This window comes from Scyliorhinus canicula, chromosome 18 (assembly GCF_902713615.1).
Source record: "Scyliorhinus canicula chromosome 18, sScyCan1.1, whole genome shotgun sequence".
Classification (NCBI taxonomy): domain Eukaryota; kingdom Metazoa; phylum Chordata; class Chondrichthyes; order Carcharhiniformes; family Scyliorhinidae; genus Scyliorhinus; species Scyliorhinus canicula.
Window position 1 is genome coordinate 38,884,603 of NC_052163.1, and position 13,151 is coordinate 38,897,753.

Sequence of the window (13,151 nt, forward strand, 5' to 3'; positions counted from 1 at the left end):
TAATAACATCTTGAAGGAGTGCTATTTCACAATTATATCTACAACACCGGAGGAATATAAGATTGGTTTGGAACAGGAAAATTCTGCTTTGCCCAAAACGTCCACCTCCTTATAGATAGATCAACCACAAATACTCATTTTCTTGCCAATGGGGAATTGTTCTAGGACCAATTTCCGAAACTGACCTGTTCGGGCTGTTCCCTCAAAGTGTTGTGCATCTCACACTGAAATGTTCTGCTTCTACAAATAAGCATGAGAATGTAATTATTTAAACTCGCAATGTGCATTATTGTCAGACAGCCATCAACCTTTTGGAAAATTGATCTATCTATTGTAGGCTTTTCTTTCTCCTTTCATTTACTGGGACACACAATCACAGTTTCAATGAAGTGATCAAGTCAAATATCAAGAATTCAAATTGAACCCAAGATGAATGCCAAAAGTACTTTTCACTCACAATTGTCTCCAGTAGCGGGTGAAAGCAGAACTAGGGGGCATAGCCTCAAAATAAAGGGAAGTAGATTTAGGACTGCGCTTTGGAGGAACTTCTTCAGCCAAAGGGTTGTGAATCTATGGAATTTCCTGCCCAGTGAAGCAGTTGAGGCTCCTTCATTAAATGTTTTCAAGATAAAGATAGATAGTTTTTTGAAAAATAAAGGAATAAAGGGTTATGGTGACCGGGTGGGAAAGTGGAGCTGAGTCCACAAAAGATCAGCCTTGATCTCATTGAATGACAGAGCAGGCTCGAGGGGCCAGGTGGCCTACTCCTGCTCCTACTTCTTATGTTCTTATGTATTACGATCCCAGACCAGACCCCAACAGTGGCTAGGATACTAGACCAAACCCCCAATATTTTAGTTTATTTTGTAAGACTGCGTAGAAAGAATGATGCGCATGAAGAAATAGGGATTTGGTTATTTTAAAACAAAACTTTATTATGAATGCAATATTAAACTCTTTAACTTCACACGCAAAAAGAATAGCTTACAATTACCCCTTAAACACTGCTACTCAATTCCCCATTAGGCAACAAGAAAAGAACCATACAGCTCTCAATTCATCTATAAATCAGCATGGCACAGAGTAATACGTGCTTCACAGAACAGATTTGGACTCATGTTAGAATCCCTACAGACACTATAACTATCCTGCTGGGAGATAATTGTGGACTCAGTGCAGACAGATCAGTCTTCAACTCATCTTCCAAAGCTTTCTCAAAATCTCTGTCTGAATCCCTTAGCTCCATGCAGCAATGACATCATCTCCCCAATTTGAAAAACAAATTAACTCTCCAGGTTGAAAGCATATTAACTGCCCAGGGACATTCCCTCGTCAAACCACATAACAGTGCATTAGCCCAGACTGAAAAACACATTCCTTTGGTCAATTCGCCTTCTGGCTCCTAAAAGCTTGCAGGCCCTGCAAAACAGAATCCTTTTTTAAAAAAAGATGTCCACTGCAGTCAAACACACTCTAACCCCACCCGTTTAACCCTTAAATTGCCAACGGTTTATAATCCAATATTCCTAAGATCATCCACTTGTTCCACCAACCAAATGAATTGAATTGTAAGACAAATTGAAACAGCTTCAGTTAGTGTTTTTTAAATGTCTCAACCATTCAGTCAGTTCAAACAATTGTTTTGGCCATTGGCTGTTTAAAATGGAGTAGAGGTATTGATCAGCCGTCATCTAATTGAATTGTGGAGCTGTATGGCCTGCTTCTGTTCCTATGCTGCTTAGACATCCAAAATTAATTGTTGCCGCTCAAATATAGACTGCATGGGGGATGCTCCACTATCAATGTGTCTTGGTGACGATACCATTGAACCATTTCAAGTGTTAGAAGGCACTTTATCACAATCAAGTCATCAATCATGTTTAAAAGAAAAGAGCCATCAAATTAACTTAGCCACAAAGAAATTCCAAATGTCAGTCTTTACTTTCAAAATACAGCTCTTGTTATAGTTTTTATTCAGAGACTCCGAGAATTTTGACTACTTTTTGCATAAATGTGCTACTTGCAAATAGCAGCTGATCTCATGGTTTATTCACTTCTCCTTTTTCTAGATAACAAAAGATGATAGTTTCTTCTACTGTGGAACAACTACTGGCGATATTTTGATGGTCAGCATGAAAACTGGACTTCTTAACAATTACGGGCCAACAAAGAATAAATTCAGTTTGGTAAGCTGGGAACTTGAACAGTTGCTACAGCTTATAGGGTACCAAGGTGTCCAATGGCATTTTCAGATAATATTGTATTCATTAAAGCAACAAGGAAAATAGATAAGTCATTTGATAATATGAGTGCTAAATTAGTGTCCAGAAATGGCCTTTTTAATGTATGTTGTACGTTCAGCAGGTCTCTTGAAGAGGTTCTGAGCCTTGCCTTGTACATTAATTGTTTATTGATAACACAGAACTATGTGCAAATATACAGGGCATAGACTGAGCTATGAGCTAATTCCATGCTTGCTTCTACACAGGTTTCTGCCCAGTCCACAATTAACTTTAGTCTTAAATCATGTGTCTCTTTATGTCATACCCTAGGTGCTACTGTTTCTGAGTCTCACATTAACCCTTGCTGTGTCAGATATCCTTATATTAGACTATTTCAGTAAAATACTGGCTTTTGAATCTTGGTAATGTTTGCCACAACAGGTCATAATATCGTAGAGTTATTACAGCAAAGAAGGAGGCCAATCAGCTCTCTTTAGAGCTATCCAGTCAGTCACATTTTCCCACTCTATCACTGTTTTAACAAGATTTATGGGTTTCAGGTTGTTTGCAATAACTCCCCAGTTGTAAATAAAATCAGCTCCTACAAGACCTAACCATTCAGCAAGAACAAACACTTTAAATGATGAATTCAGAAAGTTTAGACTGAACTAACAACCTAAACTGATAAGAGCAACCACACTCCGAACACTGCTGGGAAGGGACTGCTGCAAAGTGCATATCTCCCAAAATCCGACTGAAGAACAAAGAAACATGGCAGCAGAATTTTGGAATGCCTTGAATACATATTTTGAACCAAGAATTAATGTTACTTATGAATGCTATGTATTCAACATGAGCTCAAGGTGAGACAGAGACTATAGATCAGTACGTGGCTGCAGTATTTCAGCTTGCAGAATCATGTGAATTTGGCCAGCTAACTTGATTAAGGATGGATTAGTGTTAGGTGAGAGGGATCCCTTGCTGAGAGCAAGTTATAGAGTCATAGATATTTGCAGCACAGAAAGTGACTCTTCGGCCAATCATGTCTGCACCGGTCCTCAAGCACCTATCTAATCTAATCCCACTTTTCAGCACTTGGTCCATAGCCTTGTATGCAATGTTATTTCATGTGCTCATCTAAATGCTTCTTAAATGTTGTGAGGGTTCCCACCTCTACCACCCTTTCAAGCAGTGAGTTCCAGATTCCTACCACCCTCTGAGCACAAACGTTTTTCCTCAAATTCCCTCTAAATCTCCTGCCCCTTACCTTAAATCTATGCCCCCTGGTTAGTAATCCCTTGACTCATGGAAAAGGTTTCTTCCTATCTGCCTCATCTATATCCCTTATAATTTTGCACGCCTCAGTCGGGTCTCCTGCGCCTTCTCTGCACTTAAGAAAAACAACCCGAGCGTGGACAGCCTCTCTTCATTGCTGAAATGCTCCAGCTCAGGCAACATCCTGGTGAATCACCTCTGCACCCTTTCTGTGCAATCACATATTCCTATCATGCGATGGCCAGAACTGCATACGGTACTCTAGCTGTGGCCTAATCAATGTTTTATGCTCCATCATACCCTACCTGCTATTATATTCTATGCTTCAGCTAATAATGAAAATGAAATGAAATGAAAATCGCTTATTGTCACAAGTAGGCTTCAAATGAAGTTGCTGTGAAAAGCCCCTAGTCACCACATTCCGGCGCCTGTTCGGGCAGTAATGGCAATTACCCAATATGCCTTTCTGACTGCCTTATCTGTCTGTCCTGCCTTCAGGGATCTTTGGGCATGCATTCCAAGATCCCTCTGGTCCTCTGTATTACCTAGTGTCCTGCTGTTCATTGTGCATATCCATGCCTTGTTAGTCCTCCCAAAATACGTCACCTCATTCTTTTCAGGGTTAATTCCATTTGCCACTGTTCTGCGCATCTGACCAGCCCGTCTATATTGTCATGTAATCTAAGACTTTCCTCCTTGCTATTTACCACACGACCAATTTTGTTGTCCTCTGCGAACTTACTGATCATACACTGCACATTAATATCTAGATCATTAATGTACACTACAAACAGCAAAGGAACCAAGTGTCAATCCCTGCGGTACACCACTGGACACATGCTTCCAGTCACAAGAAACAACCTCCAACCACCTCCCTCTGCCTCCTGTCACTTAGTCAATTTTAGATCCAATTTGCCAAATTGACCTGGATCCCATCACCTGTTACCTTCTTGATCAGTCTCCCATGTGGGACCTTGTTGAAAGCCTTACTGAAGTCCATATAGACTACATCAACTGCACTGCCCTCATCTACACATCTATTATTCACCTCCTCGAAAAATTCAGTCAAATTTGTTGTACATGGTCTCCCCCTGAGAAAGCCACGCTGACTACCCTTGATTAATCCTTGCCTCTCCAAGTGGAGATTAATTCTGTTTCTCAGAATTTTTTCCAATAATTTCCCTACCACTGACATTAGACTCACATGCCTGTAATTACCTGTATTTTCCCTACTTCCCTTCTTGAATAATGGCACCACATTAGCTGTCCCACAATCCTCTGGCGCCTCTCCTGTGGCCAGAGAGGATTTGAAAATTAGCATCAGAGTCCCTGCAATCTCCTCCCTTGCCTCACACAGCAGCCTAGGATACATCTCATCTGTCCCGGGGATTTATCCACTTTTAAGCCATTCAAAACCGCCAACACCTCCTCCCTCTCAATGCTAATCTGTTCAATTATATCATAGTCCCCTTCCCTGCTTTCTATATATCCATCTTCTCCATAGTGAACACAGATGAAAAATACACATTTAGTACCTCACTTACATCTTTCAGCACCAAACACAGATTGCCACTTTGGTCCCAAATGGGCCCTATTCTTTTTCTGGTTACCCTCTTGCCCTTAATACACTTCTAAAGCATCTTGGGATTTTTCTTTATTTTGCCCACTAGTGTTTCTTCATGCTGCTCCTTCACGCTCCTTATTTATATTTTAAGTATCCCCCTGCACTTTCTGTACTCCTCTAGGACATCCATTGTTTTGAGCCCCTGTCTCTGCCCTAAGCCTCCCTTTTTTTCCTTATCCAATGCCGTATATCCCTTGACATCCAGGGTTGTCTGGACTTTATGGTTCTATCCTTTAGCTTTACAGGAGAACATTGACTTTGTACGTTCTCTATTTCCTTTTTGAATGACTCCCACTGCTGTAGTGTGAGTAGCTTCCTACAAGTAGCTGCTCCCAGTTCACTTTGGCTAGATCCTGTCTTATCCTATTAAAGTCGGCCTTCCACCAATTCAGAACCTTCATTTCCAGTCCATCTTTGTCCTTTTCCATAACTTGCCCATCTCCATTCCCTAAAATTTGGTCAAGTACCACCTCCTCTCCTGTAGGACGTCCTTTGTGCTGGCTCAAAAAGCTCCCCTGGACACACTTTAAGACTTCAGTCTGCTGAAAGATGAGAAACTGATGCCCCAAAAAACGGTAGACATGTGACAAAATGTATGGCAGAGCAGATCAGATACATTATTCTGAGAGACGGTTCAGGTCAAGAGAGCAGAGCAGAGCAGAGTATTCAAAGGAAACAAAAGATTGCCCAGCATGGGGAAAGCAGTGTGTGAACTGCAAGAAGCAGAATTATTTCACACACAAGTGTTTGGCCAGAAAGGAGCAAAACAAACCTCTATAGCTGGCCACTGGATAAAAATCCATGGAAGTGTTTGATAAAGAACTATACACAATACAAAATGTTGATTCTGCAAGTCTGTAGGTGATAAATTGTTTATGAGTTATCCTCCCTCTGTGGACATCATTATATCAAGCAAACAAGAAGTGTTAGATAGTCACAGGTGCAACACACAACATAATGACTCTCACAGATCTGTGTAAAGTGGCTCAGCATTCGAAAATGAAACCCTCGAAAGTAAGTTTGAAGTTATATGAAGGCATGATGTTTAGATTGTGAGCACAAATTAGTCTGAGAGCCTAATGCCATGGCACAAAGGAAGATATTGAGTTCAAGATCGTAGATGAAATGCAATGGCCACACATCTGGTCCATATTTAAGAACTCAGCGACCAACTTAAATGTATATGCCACCACAGTCACAGACTTCATCAGCAAATATGTGGACGACTGCATGCCAAAGAAAGCAGTACGTATGTTCCCCAACCAGAAACCATGGCTTGATCGCGAGATTGACTCCTTACAGGTCTGAGGGGTTCAAGTCAGGCAACCCTGACCTGTACAAGAAATTCAGGTCTGACCTCCGCAAAGCCATCTGAGATGCCAAGAGAGAATATCAGACCAAACTAGAATCACAGACTAGCGTTACATACTCTGGCGGATGTGGCACGACCTAAACAACGTAATGAGTTACAAAGAGAAGCCGAGCAGTATCTCCAGCAGCAGCGCACCGATCCCCAATGAACTCAATGAATTCTATGCTCGGTTCGAGCAGAAAACCAACGATCCGCTGTTGAGTGCTCCAGCAGCCCATAACACCATCACAGCTTCCGAAGACAGATCGGCCTTCCTGAAAGTGAACTCTCGGAAGACGATGGGTCTGGACGGGATCCCTAGTTGTACACTCAGAGCCTGCGTGGACTAGCTGGCAGAGGTGTCCGCGGACAACTTTAACCTGTCCCTACTCCGCTCCGAGGTCCCCACCTGTTTCAAGAAGACCACTATCATACTGGTGCCAAAGAAGAACCAGGCAACGTGCCTCAATGACTACTGTCCGGTGGCCCTGACTTCAGTCGTAATGAAGTGCTTTGAGAGGTTGGTCATGAAATGCATCACCTCCATACTCCCAGAACGCCTTGATCCACTGCAATTCGCATACCGCCGCAACCGGTCCACAGCAGACGCCATCTCCCTGGCTCTACACTCATCCCTAGAGCATCTCGACAACAAAGACTCCTACATCAGACTCCTATTTATTGACTACAGCTCCGCCTTCAACACCATAATCTCCAAAGCTCCAAAACCTAGGATTTGGCTCCTCACTCTGCAACTGGATCCTCGACTTTCTGACCCACAGACCACAATCAGGAAGAATAAACAATAACACCTCCTCCACAATAGTACTTAATACCGGGCCCCGCAAGGCTGCGTACTTAGCCTCCTACTCTACTCCCTGTACACACACGACTGCGTGGCAAAATTTGGTTCCAACTCCATCTACAAATTTGCTGACGATATGACCATAGTGGGCCAGACCTCGAATAACGACGAGTCAGAATACAGGAGACAGGAGGGAAATAGAGAACTGAGTGGAGTGCTGCAGCGACAACAATCTATCCCTCAAAGCCAGCAAAACTAAAGAGCTGGTCATTGACTTCAGGAAGTAAATATTGTACACATCCCTGTCAGCATCAACGGGGCCGAGGTGGAGATGGTTAGCAGTTTCAAATTTCGAGGGGTACACATCTCCAAAAATCTATCCTGGTCCACCCACGTCGATGCTACCTCCAAGAAAGCACAACAGCGCCTATACTTCCTCAGGAAACTAAGGAAATTCGGCATGTCCACATGCACCCTTACCAATTTTTACAGATGCACCATAGAAAGCATCCTATCGGGCTGCATCACAGCCTGGTCTGGCAACTGCGTGGCCCATGACGGCAAGAAACTTCAGAGTCGTGAACACAGCCCAGTCCATCACACAATCCTGCCTCCCATCCATTGACTCCATCAACACCTCCCGCTGCCTGGGGAAAGCGGACAGCATAATCAAAGACCCCTCCCAACCGGCTTACGCACTCTTCCAACTTCTTCCATCGGACAGGAGATATAAAAGTCTGAGAACACGCATGAACAGACTCAAAAACAGCTTTTTCCTGGCTGTTACCAGACCCCTAAACAACCCTCTTATGGACTGACCTCATTAACACTACACCCCTCTATGCTTCACCTGATGCCGGTGTTTATGTAGTTACATGGTGTACCTTGTGTTGCCCTATTATGTATTTTCTTGCCCTATTATTTATTTTCTTTAATTTTCATTTCTTTTCATGTACTTAATGATCTGTTGAGCTGCTTGCAGAAAAATACTTTTCACTGTACCTCGGTACACGTGACAATAAACAAATCCAATCCAATCCAAATCTCAGTGGAAGAAAGCCTCAAGCTTGGGCTGGTTACTCTGAATGTGCCAGCAGAGGAAAGGCAACTAAATATTCCTGAGATAGGGCAGCAAAATACCCCAGAGAGAAGGTGACAGAAAACTCCAGTGGGAGGGAAACAAAATACTCTAGAGAGAGGAGGCAATATTTAAGTAAACCACAAAATGGTTGCCGACCATGTCAGTACAATAAAATGCATGAGCCAAAGGAAAATGGCAGAAATATAGAAACATGTACATATCAAAGCTGAACTGAAATATTTGAAATGCAAGATTCGAGCTGAGTATATACCTTTGAATGTGAAAAATTAACTAAAGGCTTCGATGAAACCAAGCTGTGTGAGCTCTGAGCAAACAAATGTCAGAGAGAACACAAAAGTTCCAGGAGAAAACAATGACCCTCAATTCCATTGTTAGCAACTCAAAGTGGGAGTTAAAAAAACTCATCCAGATGTACAGACAAGCAAAACGTCAGGTGGAAAAGGCATGCAAAGAAGTTTAAACCTTGAAAGTTTCCTTGAAGTATCAATATGTAGGCATGGCAAAACATGAGGAGTCAGTCAGTCAGTATACAATGCTCAACATTGTCAACAGTAGTCCGCCCATGTGTAAGCTTGAAACATATGTAGAGAAATTTTCATCTCAATCATACGCAATGAAAGGAAATGGCCAAATATACCAGCGTCACTGCAGACATACCTGAACAACTAGCAAAGCTGTTGCTTCACAGCACAAAGCTATTCCTTCACAGGATCAGGCATTCAGAGAGAAGGGATCATACCACCTGTACTGAGTACAGAACTACAATCAATCCCAGAGGTCCACGTGTCCCCAACATCTACAATAGAACAACAAGATCACCAATGCAACAAAGACTACAGGAATGACACTCTCCGGGCAAGGCACATCACCCAGACGAGCAACTGATGTCAACGCACATGCATACCATGCGATTTAAAGACTATGGGGTGGTTTTGCAGCCATCTACACCATGAGTGCAGACGGTGACGTGGCCACAAAATTTCACGAGAATTGGAAAGCAAGATTCTCGCCGGTGAGATCTCATTTTGCGTTTTTCCTTTCCTATTGCCGGTGACATCAATATATTTTCATATTCAACAAATTTTAATAAACTATAATATAATTAAAGGGTTTCGCTGCCCTATGTTCCCCATACATTTAGAATTCCCCGCCTCGCCAATGTAACGTAAAGTTGGCATGGTTTACAACAGATATTTTAAAACATTAAGCAATTGAAGAAAACCTACCAGGGACACAAAAGTAATTTTAGCTCCTGAGGGGAGAGGGACATTCCCTGCCACTTCTGCATGGCACAGCCAGCTGGAGGAAGTGCCAGGGGAGGGGCCCCTTCTGTGGAACTCCATTGTGGGGAGGGGGTTCCCCTTATGTGTTGGCATTTGGGGGTGTCCTGGTACATGTGTGTGTGGCGGGGGGGATTTCCCCAGTACTTGTGTGCGAAGGGTAATTCTCCGATGCTTGTGTGCAGGCGGGGATCTCCTTATCCATGGTGGGCAGGGGGTTACCCCGGCGTGTGTTGTGGGGGGAGGAGGGGGGTTCCCATGGATGGGGCTCCAGAGGAGGTTCACAAGAATGATCCCTGGAATGAAGAGCTTGTCGTATGAGGAATGGTTGAAGACCCTGGGTCTGTACTCACTGGAGTTTAGAAGGATGGGGGGGGATCTTATTGAAACTTATAGGATCCTGCGAGACCTGGATAGAGTGGACGTGGAGAGGATGTTTCCACTTGGAGGGAAAACTAGAAGCAGAGGACACAATCTCAGACTAAAGGGAGAAAACAGAGATGAGGAGGAATTCCTTTAGCCAGAGGGTGGTGAATCTGTGAAACTCTTTGCCGCAGAAGCCTGTGGAGGTGAAATCACTGAGTGTTGTTAAGACAGAAATAGATAGGTTCTTGATTAATGGGGTCAGGGGTTATGGGGAGAAGGCAGGAGGATGGGGATGAGAAAAATATTAGCCATGATTGAATGGCGGAGCAGACTTGATGGGCCGATTGGAAAATTCTGCTCCTGTGGTCTTATCCTTGGTGGAGGAAGGAGTATTTTTAACCCAAATTGGAGCATCCTATAAAAAAGGCACCCTGATCTATGTGGAGCCGGCATTGCCGGCTCTATCAGACCCCACCCTGGCAGCGGGATGCAGCATTTTCTTTCAGCATTTGCTGCATTACTGAGAGAGAAAAGTTGGCTGTACAGCCAGGGAGATGCATACCAGTTCCCTCGCCAAAGCCAGCAGCTACTGAAAAAAATTGGAAAGTTTTGCCCCCTGTGTGACATTTCTATGCTGAGACTGACTAGTAGAACAGACTGTTGTTAATACTTGAGAACTGTGGGTGTAAAGTGGACAATGTGGGCAATTCATAGTCACGCAGGATCATGCATGCAAAAATGTATTTTGTTCACAAGGAACAGGGGGATGTTTGTATCCATTGTTGATACTGTATGAAAAAATGGAAGTTTGGGTTGTGAAATGTAATCAGTCCAATATCACATTTGACTTGTCAATGTGACTCTGCCATGTGGCACACTCTCTGTAGGCTGCCATATCTGAACAGTTCAATAATGCATCTCAATGAGAAGATACTGATGAAGCACTGTTGTCTTTAAACCTGAAACAGACAGTATGGAGGAATCAAGAGAAAATAGGGGATTTAGCCTTCACAAAATGTTATCCAGTTGACTAGAGTGATTTTAGATATTTTAAGAGTTTTGATTTTGTAATTTTCACATTTTAGTGTTGGTATTTACTATATGGGAATCATATTGAAGTAAAATGAGAATTTGAATGCTCCATCTCACATGTCATCTACAGGGAGTCACTGCACTGGTAGAACTAAAATCGGGGGACATCCTTGTTGGATCAGGAGATGGGATTGTAGCTCTGTGCAAAGCACCAAACTTTAAGCCACTCAAGTAGGTTTGAATGTATTTAAATATCTCTTCCTTTACCTTGTGTGTGACAAAATTACATCTTGAAGGGACTTAAATCATATTTCAGAGAGGAATTGCAAAATTTCTAAAAATACAGTTTAGTACAGACGTGTTTTGTTGTAAAAATAGCACTCGTTTAGTTTTTTTTTAAAACAATGGTTTATTGTTTAAATCAAAATCATCTGACATTGCCTCATTGAGCTGAATTACATTTATCTGTTAATGTATGATAGTATTCTCTCATTCAATTATTCTTTTTATTTTGTCAATAGATTTCTATTGGATAATATAACGGTTATATTACTGGACTAGTAATCCTGAGACCTGATGTATTAATCTGGAGACATGAGTTCAAATCGTAACAAAACACTGTTTTGCAAGTTATCCTTTCACAGATTGGTGTATCAAAATGCGGATGCAGTTGTGTTCAACACACTTGCTGACAACAGTAAACGTCTTGCCTATTTTCAAGAGAATCCATAACTTGCTGAGTTCTCTCTGATCATGTAGCTTGCACTTTTGCAGAAACAAGATGCGTTATTTAGATCCAAATATGGGTTGCCTCCACATTCTGTGGTCGGACCATTGACATATTTTCACCAAGACGTGGTGTTCTTCGCAGCTGGCAGTGGCACCTGCAGGGAACACAATTCGCAAATTCATGGTTATACACCCTATAATTTTCCATCCATTAATTTTAAAGATGTTCAGAACATTTGAATGACATTCTCGTGTGTGTATTCTTACTTTTGTCGCTTCCCAAGAGACTAGTTTTTAAAACGCTTCAAAATTTAGTGACAAGTGTCTCCATTGTATTACAACCTTAATCATTTTAAACTGGGTGCAAAGGTTTGGGGCGCGATTTAACAGAAACATTTTGAAGTGTGATTTTAAGCACGATTGGCGGGGTGTTTCTCGATGGTCACGTTGGCGAGATCGCAGCCCCTATTTAACAGCACGGAGTACTGGAAATGAGGCCCCACAAGCTTCTCACCATTACTGGCTGTCTCGCCATCTGATTTGCCAGACTCGCGCCTCAGCATCTCACCGCTAACAAGGAAGAGCTGCTTTTAAATGCTCCCTCACTACTCACTCCAGTCAACACCCAAGCATGGCAGCACGCAGACCCGCTCATCGCTTTGGCAATGTCGACCTGGCCAGGCTTCTCAATGCTGTAGATGCGAGTCAGGACATCCTGTTCCTCCGAGTGGGTCCGAGTACCAGCAGTAGGGTCACCAATACCGCCTGGGAGGTGGCGACAGCGGCTATCAGTGCGGGCAGCAATACCAGGAGGACCAGCATCCAATGTAGGAAGAAGACTAACGATCTACACTGAACTGCAAGGGTAAGTTACCACCTCTCTCCTGGCATCAGTTCTGCCTGCCACCCTTCAAATTCCCAACACATACCCACCCCCACAAATCTGTAACTGACACCTCGCATCCTCCACACATCCAATCTTCATGCTTGTTCCTCAGCACACCCACCAGCACAACCAATTGTCAGCATGTCCAATTGCGGTGCTCACACATGCCACCTGCCATAGACTACTCCGATCCATCAAGCGCATGGCTCACAAAGCCCTCTCTTTGACCCCGCAGAAGAAGGTATCACAGCGTCACAGCTGTCGCCCCCACTTTCTACCAGCACCGAGACTGCACTTCGATAGGCAACATTCGTGGACAGGCTTCTGGGGCACAACCTGGTTAGCACCACACAGTTGCTGCTGCACATCTGGTGGAAGCAGGAACATCAAAGAGAGTCAGAAGTCGGTGGTCTGCTGGATCCCGGGACTCTGTTGAGTCCCAGTCAGATGCCGACCCATCGAGGACAGGGTTATCCCAG

General features: G+C 43.2%; 1 protein-coding gene across 2 annotated transcripts in view; it reads left to right on the forward strand.

Moving 5' to 3' along the window:
- Window positions 1–13,151, forward strand: part of cfap52 (cilia and flagella associated protein 52) — a 102,077-nt gene that overhangs the window by 11,712 nt on the left and 77,214 nt on the right. For both annotated transcript variants that reach the window (XM_038777099.1, XM_038777100.1), the window contains exons 6-7: window positions 2,070–2,186; window positions 11,188–11,288. In XM_038777099.1, the coding sequence (XP_038633027.1) occupies window positions 2,070–2,186; window positions 11,188–11,288 (218 nt within the window). The remainder of the gene's footprint in view (window positions 1–2,069; window positions 2,187–11,187; window positions 11,289–13,151) is intronic.